Source organism: Tachyglossus aculeatus, chromosome 15, assembly GCF_015852505.1.
Source record: "Tachyglossus aculeatus isolate mTacAcu1 chromosome 15, mTacAcu1.pri, whole genome shotgun sequence".
Lineage (NCBI taxonomy): Eukaryota > Metazoa > Chordata > Mammalia > Monotremata > Tachyglossidae > Tachyglossus > Tachyglossus aculeatus.
Genome location: NC_052080.1, coordinates 26,265,025 through 26,286,727, shown reverse-complemented (window position 1 = coordinate 26,286,727; position 21,703 = coordinate 26,265,025). Strand labels below are relative to the sequence as shown.

The following is a 21,703-nucleotide window of genomic DNA, read 5'->3' as shown; positions in this document are numbered from 1 at the left end:
AGTCAATCAATCAATCGTATTTATTGAGCGCTTACTGTGTGCAGAGCACTGTACTAAGCGCTTGGGAAGTACAAGTTGGCAACATATAGAGACAGTCCCTACCCAACAGTGGGCTCACAGTCTGGAGTTGGGGTTAGAGGAGAGCAGGCTTCAGACCAGTCAGGGAAGCCAGAGAGTATCCTCGTCTTCCCTCTACTTCCCGCTTCTTCATCCCGCTTCCACTTCTTGCTTCCTCTTTCCACCTCCGCTTCCTACACTCAACGTTGCCAATTAAATGATCCAGATTCACACGTGTGACAAAAAAAAAGGATGGATTTTCCACTGAAATGATTTCCAACAAGCTTAAATCCGGCTCCTTCCTCGTTCAACCCCAGTTTCGAGGGAAGAGGGGGTTTCCCCATCGTATCCTATAAAAAGATTTTAGGGTAGAGATCAGCATAATGAATGAATCCAGGAAAAATGAGCAGGGCAGCGGAGATAATGCCTATTCCGTGGGCTCTGAGAGCCCCCGCAATTGGGCCGGCACAGCCCTGGAGTGTGGCCAGGGAGATGGAGAGACCTGGGCTCTCATCCCGGCTCAGCCACATGTCTTCTGTGTGACCTTAGGCAAGTCACTTCACTTCTCTGAGCCTCAGTTACCTCATCTGTAAAATGGGGATTAATGGTGTGAGCCCATGTGGGACAGGGGATATGTCCAACCTGATTATCTTGTATTTCCCCCTCCTCATCCCCCCCCGCCTTACCTAATTTCCCTCCCCACAGCACCTGTATATATGTATAAATGTTTGTACGTATTTATTACTCTATTTTATTTGTACATGTTTATTCTATTTATTTTATTTTGTTAATATGTTTTGTTCTCTGTCTCCCTGTTCTAGACTGTGAGTCCTCTGTTGGGTAGGGACCGTCTCTATCTGTTGCCAACTTTTACTTCCTAAGCACTTAGTCCAGTGCTCTGCACACAGTAAGCGCTCAATAAATACGATTGAATGAATGAATGAGTGCTTAGAACAGTGCTCGACACATAGTGAGCACTTAACAAATATGATTACTATTATTACCGATTTTAGTATGAGGGTCTGGCAGCACGGTGGGAGGCTGGAGGGGTGCCCCGGGCAGTCACCAGCACATTGATACCAGCTCTGGCTCTTGATAATGTTGACAAATCAAGCCACTTAAATAAATCGTGTATGATGTGCTGCATATTCAATAATATTTCCTTCTCGGCTGCTGGATTATCGGGGCCTCATGCCATCATCATCATCATCATCATCAATCGTATTTATTGAGCGCTTACTGTGTGCAGAGCACTGTACTAAGCGCTTGGGAAGTACAAGTTGGCAACATCTAGAGACAGTGCCTACCCAACAGTGGGCTCACAGTCTAAAAGGGGGAGACAGAGAACAAAACCAAATATACTAACAAAATAAAATGAATAGAATAGATATGTACAAGTAAAATAAATAAATAAATAGAGTAACAAATATGTACAAACATATATACATATATACAGGTGCTGTGGGGAAGGGAAGGAGGTAAGATGGGGGGTGGAGAGGGGGATGAGGGGGAGAGGAAGAAAGGGGCTCAGTCTGGGAAGGCCTCCTGGAGGAGGTGAGCTCTCAGTAGGGCCTTGAATCAATTGTGTTTACTGAGCACTTACTGTGTGCAGAGCACTGTACTAAGCGCTTGGGAAGTACAAGTTGGCAACATATAGAGACGGTCCCTACCCAACAGCGGGCTCACAGTCTAAAAGGAGGAGACAGAGAACAAAACCAAACATACTAAAAAAATAAAATAAATAGAATAGATATGTAAAAGTAAAATAAATAAATGAATAGAGTAATGGATATGTGCAAACAGGGGCGCCCTGGATCGATCGATCAATCAATCAATTGTATTTATTGAGCGCTTACTGTATGCAGAGCACTGTACTTAGCGCTTGGGAAGTCCAAGTTGGCAACATATAGAGACAGTCCCTACCCAACAGCGGGCTCACAGTCTAAAAGGGGGAGACAGAGAACAAAACCAAACATACTAACAGAATAAAATAAATACAATAGATATGTACAAGTAAAATGAATAGAGTAATAAATATGTACAAACATATATACAGGTGCCGTGGGGAAGGGAAGGAGGTAAGATGGGGGGTGGAGAGGGGGACGAGGGGGAGAGGAAGGAAGGGGCTCAGTCTGGGAAGGCCTCCTGGAGGAGGTGAGCTTTCAGTAGGGCCTTGAAGGGACCCATCGCCCCCGGCTGCCTTTCCCACCACCAACATCTCCTTGGCCTACCGCGCGGTCCTGTTGGCGGCTGTGCCCTCTGACCAGCCGCCGTGCCCTTTGACCTCCCCGTTCAGCTTCCCTCGGAACCCAGGCCCCTTGCGCTATGGTTGTACATATTTATTATGGTTGTACATATTTATTACTCTATTTATTTATTTATTTTACTTGTACATTTCTATCCTATTTATTTTATTTTGTTGGTATGTTTGGTTCTGTTCTCTGTCTCCCCCTTTTAGACTGTGAGCCCACTGTTGGGTAGGGACTGTCTCTATGTGTTGCCAATTTGTACTTCCCAAGCGCTTAGTACAGTGCTGTGCACATAGTAAGCGCTCAATAAATACGATTGATTGATTGATTGATTGATTGCGCTCTGCCCCAGAGCGTCGCGAGAAAACGGAGGGCGACGTTTCTTGACATCTGGCCACCTGCGGTGTGCCCTTCCCCAAGTGTCACGTGCAGCGGCGGAGCTAGAAAAATCCCCTGGCAGTCACTGAACCTTGTCCTGGGGGAAACATTCATTTTTTTATAGTATTTGTTAAGACTTTTAGACTGTGAGCCCACTGTTGGGTAGGGACTCCCTCTATATGTTGCCGATTTGTACTTCCCAAGCACTTGGTACAGTGCTCTGCACATAGTAAGCACTCAGTAAATACGATTGATGATGATGAAGTACTTACTATGTGCCACCCCAGCGCTTAGAACAGTGCTTGGCACATAGTAAGTGCTTAATAAATGCCATTATTATTATTATTCTCTGGGCCTCATTTCCCTCATCTGTAAAATGGGGATGAAGACCGTGAGCCCCTCGTGGGACAACCTGATTACCTTGTAACCACCCCAGTGCTTAGAACGGTGCTTGGCATGTAGCGCTTAACAAATACCCTCATTATTGGGTAGGGACCGTCTCCATATGTTGCCAACTTGTACTTCCCAAGCGCTTAGTGTAGTGCTCTGCACACAGTAAGCACTCAATAAATACGATTGAATGAACAATAATAATACTTATGGTATTTGTTAAGCACTTACTTGTTTGTACAGATTTATTATTCTATCTTACTTGTACATATTTACTATTCTATTTATTTTATTTTGTTAATACATTTTATTTTGTTGTCTGTCTCCCCTTTCTAGACTGTGAGCCCGTTGCTGGGTAGGGACCATCTCTATATGTTGCCAACTTGGACTTCCCAAGCGCTTAGTACAGTGCTCTGCACACAGTAAGCGCTCAATAAATACGATTGAATGAATGAATGAACGAATGTGCCAGGCACTGCTCTAAGCCCTAAGCTAATCAGGTTGAACACAGTCTATGGGCTCAGAGTATTAATCCCCATTTGACAGATGAGGGAACTGAGGCCCGGAGAAGTGAAGTGACTCGCCCACGGTCACACAGCAGACAAGGGGCGGAGGCAGGATTAGAACCCAGGTCTTTCTGACACCCGGGCCACATTGTTTCTCTAAGGTGCTCCACACAGGCCAACCAACAATTCCTTTTCCAAAACCCTCTGGAGCATGTTCACGGATGGACAGGCAGGGATGAAGAGGGAAGAGGTGCACGATGGTATCTCCCTAACCAGAGGGAAGGGTGCCAAGGAGGACAACCAGCAGCCTGTTGTTGCCCTTGGAGACGGAATATCCGGCTGAATGGACCACTGGTCCAAGCCAGCAGCAGTACCACACATGAGGTTTAGTTTCCAAGGATTTGGGATGGTGTTCCCTTTCGTTTTCTAACAGAGGAAGTCAGCACTTGGGGTATGGCACCATTTTATGAGCATTTACTCAATCTCCAAAAGGGTGCCACGAAAAGCGCAATCTGCACAAGAGTCCAAGCCAAATATCATCCATCTACGGAAAGAAAAACAGAAACTGATGCTTGAGAAACAGGCAAACCGATAGGAGAGCAAACCAGCAAACCCCCCTCCTGCTATTGGAGGCCAGGCAGAATAAAAAGACGAGAATCCAATTTTGGGAATTTATGTGGCCCAAAGATAGCATCGCTGGGGTGGATAACCCAGGGGAGCAAAACCAGGGAAAATAGTTCAGCCTGTTAAATATCAAGCCCAAAATGCCTTGATAGAAACAGCAAGAACACAGGGGTTGGCATCTTCTAATTAAAGGTATTAATTACTTTTATGCTGTATTCCCCTCAGCGCAAATCATTTCGCATGTCTGGGAAATGTGCTGCCAGAAATACAAATACAGAATTTTCAAGCCATTTACAAGGAAAAGTGTCACTGTCACGACTTCTAAAAAGAGATACCCACTAATAACAATTTCACTGACTAATAGAGGGACGCCACAGAGAGAGAGTTCCTTGTAATGGCTTTTGAAAATGAGGACCCAGGGCTTCCATGAGCAACATACGGCGATCACAGCGTGAAAACAGCGAGTTCCTCTAAGGCTGTAAGCTCCTTGAGGGCAGGCATCGTGTCTTACCCCCTGCCCCCCAAACATTTACAGTGAGATGCAGCGTGGCCTAGTGATTACAACAGGGGCCTAAGAGTCATCATCATCATCATCATCAATTGTATTTATTGAGCGCTTACTATGTGCAGAGCACTGTACTGAGCGCTTGAGAAATACAAATTGGCAACACATAGAGACAGTCCCTACCCAACAGTGGGCTCACAGTCTAAAAGGGGGAGACAGAGAACAAAACCAAACATACCAACAAAACAAAATAAATAGAATAGATATGTACAAGTAAAATAAATAAATAAATAAATAAATAGAGTAATAAATATGTACAAACATATATACATATATACAGGTGCTGTGGGGAAGGGAAGGAGGTAAGATGGGGGGGATGGAGAGGGGGATGAGAGTCAGAAGGACCTGGGTTCTAATCCGGGCTCTGCCACTTGTCCGCTGTGTGATCTTGAAGTGAAGTCTCTGCACACAGTAAGCGCTCAATAAATACGATTGAATGAATGAATCAAAGTCACTTCATTTCTCTGGGCCTCAGTTCCCTTAGCTGTAAAATGAGGATTACGACCGAGAGTCCCACGCGGGACAGAGACTGTGTCCAACCCGATCAGTTGGACTTTATCCCACTGCTTAGTAGTCTGCACATAGAAAGTACTCCTTGAGGGCAGGCGTCGTGTCTTACCGGGGTTCTTGCCACTAAACCACGCTGCTTTTCACTGCACTAAGTACTGCACTAAGCGCTAGGGAGAGTATAATACAGTTGGTAGACACAATTTATTTATTTATTTATTTTACTTGTACATACCTATTCATTTTATTTTGTTAATATGTTTTGTTTTGTTGTCTGTCTCCCCCTTCTAGACTGTGAGCCCGCTGTTGGGTAGGGACCGTCTCTATACGTTGCCAGCTTGTACTTCCCGAGTGCTTAGTACAGTGCTCTGCACACAGTAAGCGCTCAATAAATACGACTGAATGAATCCCTGCTGACAAGAAGCTTACGGTCCAGCTCGCGGTCCAGCCGGGGGAGATAGATGAAAAAAATAACTTGCAGATCAGGGAAGACCAAGGTTGATGAAAGGCCCCCCTTGACTCTGGTGGGGAGTAAGTGTCTTTGGTCTTACTCCTTCCCGCGGGTGACGTGAGACTGTTTTTTCCGCCCTTCCCCACTAACCTCATACCTTACCCTGCATCTGTGGCACGGCCCCACCGCCCGCCCACACAACGCTTTCTTCCTCTTCGCGCCCGATTCTTCGTCGCAGAGAAGCGGTAGCTTCACCACCCGCAGGGAGAGTCTAAACGCTTCTCTCTGTCCTGCTCGGATACACTGACCGACAATTTTAACAGCTCCTTTTCACCAATTATTCCCTCCGACTCTACACTCATAGCTGGCATCGAAACCACAGTTTCCCCTCCTTCTGGAGGCAGAGTTGCCTTGATTATCAACGGCTTTCTGTTCTAGTAGAGTTGCATAAGTGCATCTACCCCAAGGCCTAGCACAAAGTAAGTGCTTAATGGATACCACCATTATGATGAAGATGATAATAATAATAATAATGGCATTTATTAAGCGCTTATTATGTGCAAAGCACTGTTTGTTTTTTTATAGCATTTATTAAGCGCTTACTATGTGCAAAGCACTGTTCTAAGCGCTGGGGAGGATACAAGGTGACCAGGTTGTCCCACGTGGGGCTCACAGTCTTAATCCCCATTTTGCAGATGAGGCAACCGAGGCCCAGAGAAGTGAAGTGACTTGCCCAAAGTCACACAGCTGACAATTGGCAGAGCCGGGATTTGAACCCATGGCCTCTGACTCCAAAGCCCGGGCTCTTTCCACTGAGCCACGCTGATGATTATTCATTCATTCATTCATTCAATCGTATTTATTGAGCGCTTACTGGGTGCAGAGCACTGTACTAAGCGCTTGGGAAGTACAAGCTGGCAACATTATATTCATTATTGTTGTCAGGATGTGGCACGGAAGCCACGGGAGAGATCGATTGGTTGCTCTCCCCTGCCCACAAAGAAGAGAATAAACTATGAAAACTCCTTCATCATCAGTAGCACTGATAGATCATGTACTGTGGGCAAAGCACTACAGCACTAACAATTATTAATGACTGTAAGAAGAAGAATAATTGTGGCATTTGTTAAGCGCTTACTATCTACTAAGTGCAGGGATAGATACAGGATAATAAGGTCCCACGTGGCTCTCACAGTCTAAGTAGGAGGGAGAACAGGTATTGAATGTGTTGTCGACTTGTACTTCCCAAGCTCTTAGTGCAGTGCTCTGCACACAGTAAGCGCTCAATAAATACGATCGATTGATTGATTGAATGCCCATTTTGTGGATGAGGGAACCGAGGCACAGAGAAGTTCAGTGATACAGCACAGCAGTTAAGTGGTGGAGCCGGGACTAGAACCCAGGTCCTCTGACACCTAGGCCCATTCTCTTCCCACAAGGCCATGCTGCTTCTATTATTAATGTTATTATTACTAGTTATTATTGCTATGACTCCCAGGCTTTAATCGGGTCTTAATGAGGGTCTTAATGAGGAGCAGAGTGGCCTAGTGGTTAGATCACAAGCCTGGGAATCAGAAGGACCTGGGTTCTAGTCCCGGTTCCGCCGCTTGCCTGCTGTGGGACCTTGGGCAAGTCGCTTCACTTCTCTGTGCCTCGGTTACCTCGTCTGTAAAATGGGAATTAAGACTGCGAGCCCCAAGTGGGACAGGGACTGTGTCTAACCTGATTTGCTTGTAACCATCCAGTGCTTAGTACAGTGCCTGGCACATAGTAAGTGCTCAACAAATACCTTTTAGACTGTGAGCCCACTGTTGGGTAGGGACTGTCTCTATATGTTGCCAACTTGTACTTCCCAAGTGCTTAGTACAGTGCTCTGCACACAGTAAGCGCTCAATAAATATGATTGATTGATTGATTGATAATTATTATTGCCCTGTATCTACCCCAGTGCTTAGAACAGTGCCTGGCACATAGTAAGCGATTAACAAGTACTGTATTAAAAAAAAGGTCTAAAAGTGGTGATGGGCATGCCATAGATCAATCAATCAATCAATCAGTGGTATTGATTAAGCACATACTGAATGCAGAACGCTATACTGAGCACTTGGGAGCAGAACAACGGAAGGACCCTGCCCTCGGGGAATCTACAATCTAATGAAGAGAAAGACAGATGCTGGGAGAGTATTAGAATTAGTGGACATGATCCCTGCCCTCAGTGAGGTTTCAATCACTCACCCCAAATGCGAGGCTTGGATAGTAGACGGAGGAAAGAGTGCAGAACATTTTTTTGTAATGGTATTTGCCGAAACATGATGCTGCATTTTCCCAAAGAGAATCATTAAGTCCAAAGCTTCAATTTCTCTCCAGAAGTGAAACTTGGAATCTTAGGTGGTCAGCTATTTTTTTTTTCCTGCCCAGATCCCTGCGGGTTGTATTTTGAGGGGGGGAAAGAAATGAGGAAAAGTGATTTTCTTTTTCAAGACAATTTTCTAAAGGATCGACACCCTTGGGCTTGCGAATTTTAAAATAATAAAACAATTACGGTCTTTGTCGAAGGCTTACAATCATCTTTTAGACTGTGAGCCCACTGTTGGGTAGGGACTGTCTCTATATGTTGCCAACTTGTACTTCCCAAGCGCTTAGTACAGTGCTCTGCACACAGTAAGCGCTCAATAAATACGATTGATGATGATCAGACACAATTCCTGCTCTATACAATTTAAGAGGGAGGGAAAGCAAGTATCTAATATCCCTATTTTAAGGCTGAGGAGACTGAGGCTTAGCCAGAGAGGCAAAATGACTTGCCCAGATTGGAAATTGTGGGGGAAAGAGTCGGGAAGAATTTCAAAGCGATGAGCTCAAGACGGCGACCTGCCAATTTCAGGAGAGTTAAACCGTCGTATTAAACCGAGACAAGGTTCTCATGACCGAATGCCACGTGGTTTAATGGTCGGGGTAGAAAAGTAACAGTAGTAGTCGTAGGAGTAGAAGACTTTATTGAATGCCCTTTCGGGGTGGTGTGTAGGGCCGCGTGAAAAACTCGGTTGTATGGTCCTTAGGACAATGTTTCACACAATAAGTGCTCAACGAATACCACCGCCTGATTGACTTGGAAAGAGAAAGCTGGATCGGATGTAGTGACTGGCTGCCTTTCCATAGAAAAATGAGCTCAATTAAAGTCGCTCATTTAATAACATGCGGTGAGCGTGAGTGCGGGGAGCTCACACTCGAGTGGGGATGACAGGCAAACATCGTCACTTTCCGTACGATGGCATAAAACAAGGTAACACACAAGCTGGTCACAACAGAAGTGGCAAAATATGAATAATCAATCAATGGCATTTACTGAGTGCTACTAAGGACGTGGGAGAGTACAATATAACTGAATTAGCAGACACGTTCCCCTCCCATAACGGGTTAGGGGGAAAAACGAGTAGAATAAGTATCCTGCTATATGTTAAAAATAAAATGCTTTTAATTTTTCCACGTATCCTGATATTCATCAGCCAAAAATGCTGTGGATAGAATCTGTTTATGGCAGAAAAATCAACAGATGATTTATTTATTACTCTATTTATTTTATTTGTAAACATTTATTCTATTTATTTTATTTTGTTAATATGTTTTGTTTTGTTCTCTGTCTCCCCCTTCTAGACTGTGAGCCCGCTGTTGGGTAGGGACCGTCTCTATATGTTGCCAACTTGTACTTCCCAAGCGCTTAGTACAGTGCTCTGCACACAGTAAGTGCTCAATAAATACGATTGAATGAATGAATGAATGGCTGAAAATCTAAATTTACGGCGGATGTACAATTCTGTTGTGCAGTTGTCCAAGAAGCAGCACGGCCTACAGGACAGATCACAGGCCTGCGAGTCGGAGGGCCTGGGTTCTAATCCTGGTTCCGCCACTTCCCTGCTGTGACACCTTGGGCAAGTCCCTTGGCTTCTCTGTGACTCATTTCCCCCATCTCTTAAATGGGGATTCAATACCATTTCTCCTTCCCCCTTATACTGTGAGACCCATGTGGGACAGGGACTTTGACCTGATGATCTTGTATCGACCTGTTTAGTACATAGTGAACGCTTGACAAATGACACAAGTATTATTATTATTTTGGTTATTGTTATGGTTATTGCTTAAGGCCCTTAAATACATACAGATAGACAGTTAGATCTATTTACCTCTATGCTAAATAATTTCATGTGGGTGTGATTTATAAATCTCTAGGAAAGAAGGGAAAGGAGTGAACTCTCGTTGAGAAGCAGTATGGCCTAGTGGAAAAAGCACTGGCCTGGGAATCAGAAAACCTGAGTCCTGTTAGTGGACTCCACCATGTGTCTGCTGTGTGACCTTGGGTAAGTCACTTAATTTCTCTGTGCCTCAGTTCCCTCATCTGTAAAATGGGGATTGAGACTGTGAGCCCCATGTCAGACAGTCTTATTTATTGAGCACTTACTGTGTTTAGAGCACTGTACTGCACGCTTGGGAGAGTATAATCTAACAATAAACAGACACATTCCTTGCCCACAGCAAGCCTACAGTCTGGACTGTGTCCAACCTGATGAGCTTCTATCTACCCCCGTGCTTAGCACCGTGTCTGACACATAATTAAACAAATATTATTTTAAAAAAGTAGGCCAATTCACAGGTTTGGGGGAAAAAACCTCCTAGAATCTTGGTTAGCCAACAGATGCTTGGGACTCCTTCTCATTTGCTTTAATAAAGCACCTCACGTTTTCTATATTAATTCAGCAACCTCAAAATTATCCAGAAGGAAAGTTTTTATGATGGAAAGTTTAAGTTTATTCCTGTAAGTCTCTAAAAGATTAACATCCAAACTATCAAAGCCATATTGAAAAAATATCCCAAAGGTACACTTGGAAGCGGGAAATTAAATGCTCCCTATCTTTCCCTTCCTTCTCCCCTCCCGTCCTCTTCCATCCTCCCCATTTCCCTACCTTTCCCCTCTCCCTTCTGCTTTTTCCCTGCCATCCTCTGTTCCCCTCCTCTCTCTTCATTTGCTCTTCCTTTCTCCCATTCCCCTCCTGCATTCCTCCCATTCCGCTTCCCATCTCCTCCTTTCCCTTCTCCTCCCCCCGGACCAGGCGGTGAGGAACCAACAGCCGGCCGCCCCTCAGAGGACCGGATCCAGATTGGGGGAATCTCCCCGGCGGGAATCCTGTTCTGAGTGGGTCCGTAGGGGGTCTCTGGACAGCCCCTGTAGATCAATCAATCAATCAATCGTATTTATTGAGCGCTTACTGTGTGCTGAGTACTGTACTAAGCGCTTGGGAAGTACAAGTTGGCAACTTATAGAGACAGTCCCTACCCAACAGTGGGCTCACAGTCTAAAAGGGGGAGACAGAGAACAAAACCAAAGATACTAACAAAATAAAATAAATAGAATAGATATGTACAAGTAAAATAGAGTAATAAATATGTACAAACATATATGTATATATATATATATACATATATATATATCTGTATTATATAGATGCCGGTGGGAGACCCCAAACCCTTGGAATTCCCGGGTGCCCGCCGGCCCGGAAATTTCAAGTGTTCCCTGGGCCGCTTTCATGCTCAGGGTGATGTGCTGAGCTGGGGGAAGGAAGTTGCATTGGACACCTCCTGGGAGCAGGGAGCTGCATTGGGTGCCTCTCAGGTGCAGAACACTATAGTAGGCGCCCGGAAAAAAACAGGAGCCGTAAGAGACTCGGTCCCTGCCTTCAAGGAGCTTCCAATCTCCATCGTGTTCAGGGATAAGCCCTGAGCTAAGGAACAGAGATGGATTGGGGACGATATGAGGCGAGGTCTTAAGGGCTGTGCTCAGCACACAGTGCCTGGCATATGGTGGTCTCCCTGCTCACAACACCCAGCCCAAGGCATGATGATGAATCGTTCAATCGCATTTACTAAGCGCTTACTGTGGGCAGAGCACTGTACTGAGCGCTTGATGATTGCACCTGTTAAGCGCTGGGGTAGATACAAGCAGGCTGTACACCGTCCGCGTCCCACACGGGGCTCACAGCATTAATCCCCATTTTACGGCTGAGGTAACCGAGGTACAGAGACTGGTCCGTCACAGAGCTGACGTGGTGGAGCCGGGATTAGAAGCCCCGGCCCTCTGATTCCCAGCTCGCCGGCCTGCTTGGCCCAAACAGACTCGGATTGTTGTACGGACACTCCCCAGTTTCCCAAGTGCGCTTTAGCCAACGGATGCGGTGAAAACACGTGTCACGACCGAGCAGGGGGCATTTCCCGGACAAACTTCTGCCAGAGGATAATGCAGGTTAATCATCTGCTTACCACTGGAATTTATTCCGAGACGGGAAACCGAGGGATCACGCTATAGTACAAGCAGCGGCATAATTCAGTGAATTTTTATGATGTGTTGAGATGGGAAAATTGCATTGTGAATGATAAGTGATCTTTCAGTATCGAGATCCACAAATCTATCATCCTAAGTAGATAGTCTGATTTATTCCTCTGAGAATGAGGCGGACCCTTGAGATACACGTCTTATTTTCAGCGTTGCCCCGGCAAAGAGACCGCTAACTTATTTATGTGTTTTCGTGAGTGATGACAATGAATATTTTAAGGAAAGGATTTAGCCCTTTAGTAATGAGTTTCAGCAAAATAAGTCACAGAAAAATGGTAAGATATGCTAATTTGATGAGCTGATACAATCTGATGGATAAAAGTTGACTCATCAGCAAGAAGGCTTGGAGTTTCCCACCTTCCGCCTCAGCAGGAGAAGGGGGAATTGCACATATCTCCTGAGGAGCAGCGCGGCCTAATAATAATAATAATGATGATGGCATTTATTAAGCGCTTACTATGTGCAAAGCACCGTTCTAAGCGCTGGGGAGGTTACAAGGTGATCAGGTTGTCCCACAGGGGGGCTCACCGTCTTACTCCCCATTTTACAGATGAGGTAACTGAGGCCCAGAGAAGTGAAGTGATGTGCCCAAAGTCACACAGCTGACAAGTGGCGGAGCCAGGATTTGAACCCATGACCTCCGACTCCAAAGCCCAGGCTTTTTTCACTGAGCCACGCCGCTTCTCTAGCCTATTGGAAAGAGCACGGGCCCAGGAGTCGGAGGACCTGGGTTCTAATCCCAGATCTGCCAGTTGCCTGCCATGTGCCCTTGGGTAAGTCACGTCACTTCTTTGGGCCTCGGTTTCCTCATCTGTAAAATGGGAGTTCAGTGCCTATCCTCCCTCCTGCTTGGACTGTGAGCCCCATGTGGAACGGGGTCTGTGTCTGACCTGATTAACTTGTATCCACTCCAGTGCTTATTACAGGTCCTGACACATAGTAAGCGCTTAACAAATACCATGATAGCGGGGATAGGACCCCAACGCTTAGTACGATGCTTGGCACATAGTAAGAATTTAACAAATACCACAATTATTATTTTTTAAGATGCTTTTTAAATGCTTACTTAGAGGAGCAGCGGGGCTCAGTGGAAAGAGCATGGGCTTGAGAGTCAGAGGTCGTGGGTTCGAATCCCAACTCCACCACTGGTCAGCTGTGTGACCTTGGGCAAGCCACTTAACTTCTCTGGGCCTCAGTGACCTCATCTGTAAAATGGGGACGAAGACTGTGAGCCCCCTGTGGGACAACCTGATCACCTTGTAACCTCCCCAGCGCTTAAAACAGTGCTTTGCGCATAGTAAGCGCTTAATAAATGCCATTATTATTATTGTTATTATTCTCTGTGCCTCAGTTCCCTCATCTGTAAAGTGGGGATGAAGACTGTGAGCCCCCCGTGGGCCAACCTGATCACCTTGCATCCCCCCCAGTGCTTAGAACAGTGCTTCGCACATACTAAGCGCTTAACAAATACCATCATTATTATACGCATCAAACCCTGCTCTAAGTGTTGGGGCAGATAAGAGTGAACAAGATCAGACGGAGTCTCTGTCCCACATGTCACAATTGAAGTAGGGGAGAAGCAGGGTGGCTCAGTGGGAAGAGCAAGGGCTTGGGAGTCGGAGGTCATGGGTTCTAATCCCGACTCCGCCACATGTCAGCTGTGTCACCTTGGGCAAGTCACTTAACTTCTCTGAGCCCCAGTTTCCTCATCTGTAAAATGGGATGAAGACTGTGAGCCCCACGTGGGACAACCTGATCACCTTGTATCCCCCCCAGCACTTAGAACAGTGCTTTGCACATAGTAAGCACTTAACAAATGCCATTATTATTATTATTATTATGGTTAATCCCCATTTTACAGTTGAGGAACTGAGGCATGGAGAAGTGTAGTGACTTGCCCAAGATCCAACAGCAAGCAATTGGCAGAGCCAGACTTAGAACCCAGGTTTTCTCTTTCTCAGGCCCCTGCTCTTCCAACTAGGCCACGCTGCTTTTCTATTTATTATTATTACTTGGATTATTGCTTGCTTACTTTATCTTACTTTCCCGCCTAATATTGAACAGTAGGCACTTAGAACAACATTCTGCACCCAACAGGAACCCAGAACAGCTCATTCATTCATTCCCTCGTATTTATTGAGGGCTTACTGATTGTGAGCCCACTGTTGGGTAGGGACTGTCTCTATATGTTGCCAACTTGTACTTCCCAAGCGCTTAGTACAGTGCTCTGCACAAAGTAAGCGCTCAATAAACACGATTGATTGATTGATTGATTGATTACTAAGGGCTCTAAGGACTAATTTCTAAGTAACTAAGTGCTATGGAGAGTGTGATATAACAATAAACAGACACATTCCCTGCCCACAACGAGCTCGCAGTCTAGAGGGGGACACAGGCATTAATAGGAATAAATCAATTACAGATAGGAACATAAATGCTCTGCGGTTGGGAATGGGGGTGAATGAAGGGATCGATGAAGAAGGGAGTGGGAGAAACCGGATTGGGAGGCTATAATAATAATAATAATAATGATGGCATTTGTTAAGTGCTTACTATGTGCAAAGCACTGTTCTAAGCGCTGGGGGGATACAAGGTGATCAGGTTGTCCCACGTGAGGCTCACAGTCTTAATCCCCATTTTACAGATGAGGTAACTGAGGCTCAGAGTAGTTAAGTGACTTGCCCAAGGTCACACAGCAGACATGTGGCGGAGCCGGGATTCGAACCCATGCCCTTTGACTCCAAAGTCCATGCTCTTTCCACTGAGCCACGCTGCTTCTCAGGATGTACAGCTGGTCCTCAGCATAGCACTCTGCACCTGGCTCTATGCTCATCTATTCCATTTATTTTGCTAATGATGTGCATCGAGCTTTATTTCTATTTATTTTGATGCCGTGACACCTGTCCACACGTTTTGTTGCCAGTATCCCCCTTCTAGACTGTGAGCCCGCTGTTGGGTAGGGACCGTTTCTATATGTCGCCAACTTGTACTTCCCAAGTGCTTAGTCCAGTGCTCTGCACACAGTAAGCGCTCAATAAATCCGATTGAATGAATGGATGAATGACCCCTCAGAGAAGGAGGAACTATTTGCAGTATCGGGTCGACTTTGAGGATTTTGAAAACTTTCCGTTTTCCACCTGTGAAATCTCTAAAGCAAAGCCAACTTCATCGGTAAACCACACAGCTAATGAGGCTAATCCGCTCACGCAATTAAGACATTAACGTAACCATCAATTCAGTGGCAATCAACCCAACTATCCTAATCTCTAATTAGCAAATTCTCTAACTCGTCTCAATTCATGATGTTTTCAGAAACAGCTAAGGTATCACAGCTGCATCTGGGAGTAAATTCCTGTTCCTGGAAGGGAATCAAGCCCTCAGAGTGCTCTTCCAGATTCCAAGGTTCAGCGGAGGTTGAAGGACTTTGGAGGAGCTGGTGCGTGTTTGGGGAGAATCCCTTGTGTTTCCAGAGACATCATCCTTGCCCATGGCCATTTGCACGACTTGATGGGAAAAACAGGAGCAAAAAAAATCAGAGGACACAGGCATATGAAATGCGGCTCTCTTTCTGTGCAGGGCTTATATTTAGCCACGATTCGCCGACGGAAATATTCAGCAAGTCTTTTCTTTATAGATGTCTACAGTAGCAGAACCAAGCCGGTGAACGGGGAAGGTCTTTCTCCTCCTCCAGCGTCCCAGGGAGGTTCCTCTAGCTCCTTGGGCCCAGAAATCAAGCACTTAGTACAGTGCTTTGCACACAGGAAGTGCTCAATAAATGATTGAATGAATGAATGACATTAGCTCAAATTTCTCAACGCCTGAAGGCCTACCTGCAGTCAGTCTCTCTCTCTCCCTCTCTTTCCCTTTCACGTTTCCCCTTCACACTATTCCAGCATCACAACCACCGGGAAGTTTGCTCCGTGTGACGCCATGGGGTGCCACCCCACCTCTGACGCCATGGGGTGCCACCCCACCTCCAGGGAGGGCACTCTGCCACCCCCAATCCTGCTAATGGCCTAGGTCTGGAGAGGAGCTTTGCTTTGTTAGGTGTGTCACACACACGTGACCTGGGGCGAGAAGTATATTTGGCATTTAACAGGCCAACGATGCCCGAAAGAGACTCTTTCCACCGATCAACGAGGCCGGTTGTGCCGCGGGGACCACTTGGCCCCGAGCGGCCAAGACGCAACCAAACGATTCTGGGTCCGGTGGACTCCGGCGGGAGCTTACCTGGAACGAAGCTGCCCTGGACCACTTCCTTATACGCCCACCAGCCTTCATGGATTTTGGGTGAATTCTGTTGAGCTAAAATGAAAACAAAACAGAAAGAAAAGATGACGACCCCTCTCGAGTGCAACATCTCTGTGTCGGGGACAAACCCCTCTAAGTGGTAAGTACTTGTGGGCAGAGATCGCCTCTATTTGGAGAAGCAGCGATGCTTAGTTCTGTCTCTCCCCACTTCAGTCCATACCCCACACTCTGCTGCCCGGATTATCTTTCTACAGAAAGGTTCTGCGTGTGTCACCCCTCTCCTCAAAAATCTCCAGTGGTTGCCTATCAACCTCCATATCAGACAAAAATTCCTCACTATTGACTTCAAAGCTCTCTATCACCTTGCCCCTTCTTACCTCACCTCCCTTCTCTCTTTCTCCATCCCAGTCTACACACTCTGCTTCACTGGTGCTAAACTTCTCACTGGGCCTCGTTCTCGCCTGTCCCGCCATTGACCCCTGGCCCCTTCCTACCTCTGGCCCGGAATGTCCTCCCTCCTCAAATCCGCCAAACAATCTCTCTTCCCCCTTCAAAGCCCTACTGAAGGCTCACCTCCTCCAAGAGGCCTTCCCAGACTAAGCCCCCCTTTCCCTCAGGCCCCTCTGCCCTCCGCATCGTCTCAACTAGCTCCCTTTACTCCCCTGCCCCACAGCCCTTATGTATATATCTATAATAGTATTTGTTTATATTGATGTTTCTTTCCTTGTTTTGATGTGTATATATCTATAATTCCATTTATTTATATTGATGCATGTTTACTCATTTTGATGTCTATCTCCCCCCTCCCACCCTGTCTAGACTGTAAGCCCAGTGTGGGCAGGGATTGTCTCTGTCTTTATTGCTGAATTGTACTTTCCAAGTGTTTAGTACAGCCCTCTGCACACAGTAAGCGCTCAATAAATACAACTGAATGAATGATAGAGCACGGGGCTGGGAGTCAGAAGGACCTGGATTCTAATCCCGGCTCTGCCAAATGTTTGCTGTGTGACCTTGGGCAAGACACTTCTCTGTGCCTCAGAAACCTCATCTGCAAAATGAGGATAAGAGGGTGAGCTCCTGGTGGGATGGGGATTGTGTCTGATCTGATTAACTTGTATCTACCCCAGTGCTTCCAAAAGTGCTCATCACACAATAAGTGCTTAACAAATACCATCATTATTATTACTATTAACTCTATAGTACTTTTCTAAGTGCTTAGTATAGTACACTGCACCCAATAAGTGCTCAATTGATGTACTCATTGATGCTTACTGTGTGCAAAATGCAGTACTGTTTGAGAGAGTACACTATAACAGAGTTGGTGGACACATTCCCTGACTTCAAGGAGCTTATAAGCAGGGGAGACAGACATTAACATGAATGTATAAATCATGGATATGGACATAAGAGCTGTGCAGGGAATCAAGGGGGCAAATCCAACTGCAAGGACGACACAGAAGGGAGTGGGAGAAGAGGAAATGAAGGCTCAATAAATGCCCTCAGTCACCCAAAGAATTGATTAAGCGCTTAGTACAGTGCTCTGCACACAGTAAGTGCTCAATAAATACGATTGATTGATTGATTGATTATACCGCAAAAGAAATCCAAGGAGCAGAAAACACTTGGTGGGGTGGGGAAGAAGGGCTACTGCTTTGCAAACTCACATCCCACCATGCAGAACCTAGACTAACCTTTGGTTTTCTTTTAACTGATTAACACTCTGCTCAACACCAAGGTCTCTATTAATCAACTATTAATTCGAACCGCTCGAGTCGCAGATTTTTATTTACCTGCTTCCCTCCCAACAGTGGAAGCTTCTTGTGGGCAGGGAATAGATCTCTTCTTTATTCTCTAAATCCCAAACATCTAGCACAGGGCACCACACTGATCCTGGCCTCCAGGGGCTTGCAATCTGTGTGCAGACCACTGAACTGAACACTTGGGAGTGCATAATAATAATAATAATAATGGCATTTATTAAGCACTTACTATGTGCAAAGCACTGTTCTAAGTGCTGGGGAGGTTACAAGGAGATCAGGTTGTCCCACAGGGGGCTCACAGTCTTAATCCCCATTTTACAGATGAGGGAACTGCGGCACAGAGAAGTGACTTGCCCAAAGTCACACAGCTGACAATTAGCAGAGCCGGGAGTCAGACCCATGACCCCTGACTCCAAAGCCCATGCTCTTTCCACTGAGCAACGCTGCTTCCCTCATAGACCCGCTCCTTGTTCTCAGGGAGCTGACAGTCCACTCTGTGCAGAATAAAATAGAGAGTAAAACAGAGGGAGAAGTCACAACCCTGGTTCACAGAGAGCTTACTCTCAGCAGCCGTTGCGAAGGTTGTTGGCGGTCTCTGAAAATGGCACCTCCCTCGTGTCCTGGGAACACTGGTGCCAGGCCCAACAAGGACTCTCCCCAATGCCAACAGAGCCAGGACGGAGGAGAGAGGGCACAGTCAAAAGACCTATAAATGCTTAACTTTCCTCTCTTCGTTTTTTTAATGGTATTCGTTAAGTGCTTAAGTCCTTTTTCGTTAAGTCCTTTTAGACTGTGAGCCCACTGTTGGGTAGGGACTGTCTCTATATGTTGCCAACTTGTACTTCCCAAGCGCTTAGTACAGTGCTCTGCACACAGTAAGCGCTCAATAAATACGACTGATTGATTGATTGATTATTGTGTGACAGGCACTGTACTAAGCTAATACAAGCTAATCAGGTTGGACACAGTCCCTGTCCCACACTGGGCCATGGTCTTAATCCCCATTTTAGAGATGGGGTAACTGAGTAACAGAGAAGTGAAGGCCACACAGTAGACAGGTAGCGGAGCCAGGATTAGAACCCAGGTCTTCTGATTCCCAGGTCCGTGCTACGCCCAGCCCCCGGTCCAGGGGGACCGGGCTATCCTCTAACCCTTTCTGTCTCACTGAGAGTGAGGCCTCTGTCCCTCACCCCACCTCTTGGGCTGACCTGTCACAAATACCTCTCCTTGGGTCCTAGCTGCCCATCCCTAACTACCACCAAAGGAGTAACAGGCGGTAACGGTAGAAAGGGAATGAAATCAAATCACACTGTCAGGAGGAGAATGCTTCCGAAACCCAGAGACTCGCCCAATATGCAATATTTTGGAGGAACAGCAAAATGCCAACGTTCTCTGTCTCCCCCTTTTAGACTGTGAGCCCACTGTTCGGTAGGGACTGTCTCTATACGTTGCCAATTTGTACTTCCCAAGCGCTTAGTACAGTGCTCTGCACATAGTAAGTGCTCAATAAATACGATTGATGATGATGATGATTTAAACGTAAATTGCACGTCAGGCTGAATATAAGGCCCCCACACTGCACTAAACTGTCTCTTCACCCCTCCCCTGCCCCTCTTATACACCCCCAGATCTGGGCAAAACGTCTTTCAATCTGCACAAAAGAAGCCAGGAGTAGGAAATGGAGAAAAACGCTCTTTGTCAAATGGAAATCAAATACCCGTTTCCCTTCTCTTTAGGCTGTGAGCCACAAGTGGGGCAGAGACTGAATCTGCCCCTATGACCTTGTATCTAATCCAGAGTTTTGCATAGTCCTGGGTTCATAGTAAGCACTTAGCAAAATCACCATTATGATCACGTTAGACCATCTGGGAAGACGCAGAGGTCAGAGGGCAGATACATCTTCTGGCCCCCCTGCAGTGCGCCTCACGTTTTAATCCGGTTCCTGCTCTGCCCAATTGCCTCCCATTTATTCAGAATGGCATGACCCAAGATGACACGGAATGGCAGCCGTATCCATCACTTTGGAAACACGTTCTAGTTACGGGGCCTGGCACGATTTACGGGGCTCCAGTCGATGATCAGTAACGTCATTTTTCCCCAAAGGTTTTCCAAGAAAGGAAAGGAGTAAATCCGCACCTCTAACCACTCAATGCAGGAGAGGCCATTTTATTAGCAGAATTCCCATCAAGGGGTGATGCCTACGCTCTTAAGTTCAAAGCCATCCCTCCACCTCAGAGAGGGATCTGGGGACAAGCAGAGGGTCAGAGGGAACTTGTGGGGTGAGGGGAGGGACTGGGGAGAGGGGAAGGAAGAAGATGGAAAGGGAAAGGAAGAGAATGGAGAAAACTCCTCTGGAAAGTGCAGACAGACAGATGCCCCCCTTTTTTTTGGTCTTTGTAACCCCGATGACTCCCTTCCAGAGAATGGAGAAAAATCATGATTCAGCCCACTCTTCCAGCTCTTGGGGCAGGAGGGATGTGAAGACACAATCCTAAGCGTTGGTTCGAGACAGAGAATGGGTCTTCTCAGCAAAATCACATTCCGTCATCAGTTGCAGGCTAGCAGGGAGGGGGTAGAGAGGGTTTGGGGGACAGCAGGATGAAGAAGAGGAAGTCTTGGGATCTGGTCAGATATTGAAGGGGATTCTAATAATAAAAATAATAATAATAGTACTTGGGAAGAGGTAATTTTGTGCCAAGCACTTTTTTAAGCTCTGGGGTAGATCCAGCGCTCAGTGCAGTGCTTGGCATATAGTAAGTGCTTAACAAATGCCACTATCGTCATACGAGTCCATCAGGTTTGACACACCTGTCCCACATGGGGCTCACAGTCTAAGTAGGAGGGAGTAGGGTTTAATCCCTATTTTACAGATGAGGTAACAAATACAGACAAGTGAGGTGACTTCCTCAAGGTCAAACCTCAGACACATTCGAACCCAGGCCTGAGCTATTTCCACTTCACCACGGCTGCTTCTCGTGTGAGAGAAGTCTCGATTCCTGGCTCAGAAATGAAGGGAATGTTATTTAACTCTGTCTCCGATGGAGGGGTGGGCGGGCCGGGAGTGTGAGGGTTAATCAGCTCTATGAACTCTAATCCCAAATGTCACGGGAAGGTGGCCTGGATTCCAGTTAAATGCGTGAGATCCTTCCACTGTTCAGGCAAAAGTGCAGCTGCCCCATCCCCCAGAATGTCTCGACCGGCTGAAAGTTCATATTAAATCATCCGCTCTCTCTCGGGAGCGGAAAGCAGTGTGAATAGCATTCGGGAGCTGTCACCGCTGAAAACAGTTTCTAACGTCTACGTCGGTGCCGATACGCGGTTAGCTAAACATTACCCTTCTTCATCCTGAGCTGGTCATTTAGCCTCATGCATAAAAGATCTGGGTCCGATCACCCAGAGCGCGGTCCGGCTTGATGACTAATGAACGGGGGAAGGCACCTGCTGACGAGCCCAGCGACAGAAAACTGGAAATACCCAGGATGGATTTTTACCTCCGCTCTCACACGTGCCGGGCGGCCCTGCTGGACGCCACCTTCGTGGCCTTGAGTTCAATTGACGGGGAAATCGTTAGTAAATCGAGAGA

The 21,703-nt window shown here is 46.4% G+C and overlaps 1 protein-coding gene across 1 annotated transcript in view; it reads right to left on the bottom strand.

Moving 5' to 3' along the window:
- Positions 1 to 21,703, bottom strand: part of CA10 (carbonic anhydrase 10) — a 111,947-nt gene that overhangs the window by 63,945 nt on the left and 26,299 nt on the right. The window contains exon 2 of the mRNA XM_038757515.1: positions 16,340 to 16,414. Within this exon, the coding sequence (XP_038613443.1) occupies positions 16,340 to 16,414 (75 nt within the window). The remainder of the gene's footprint in view (positions 1 to 16,339; positions 16,415 to 21,703) is intronic.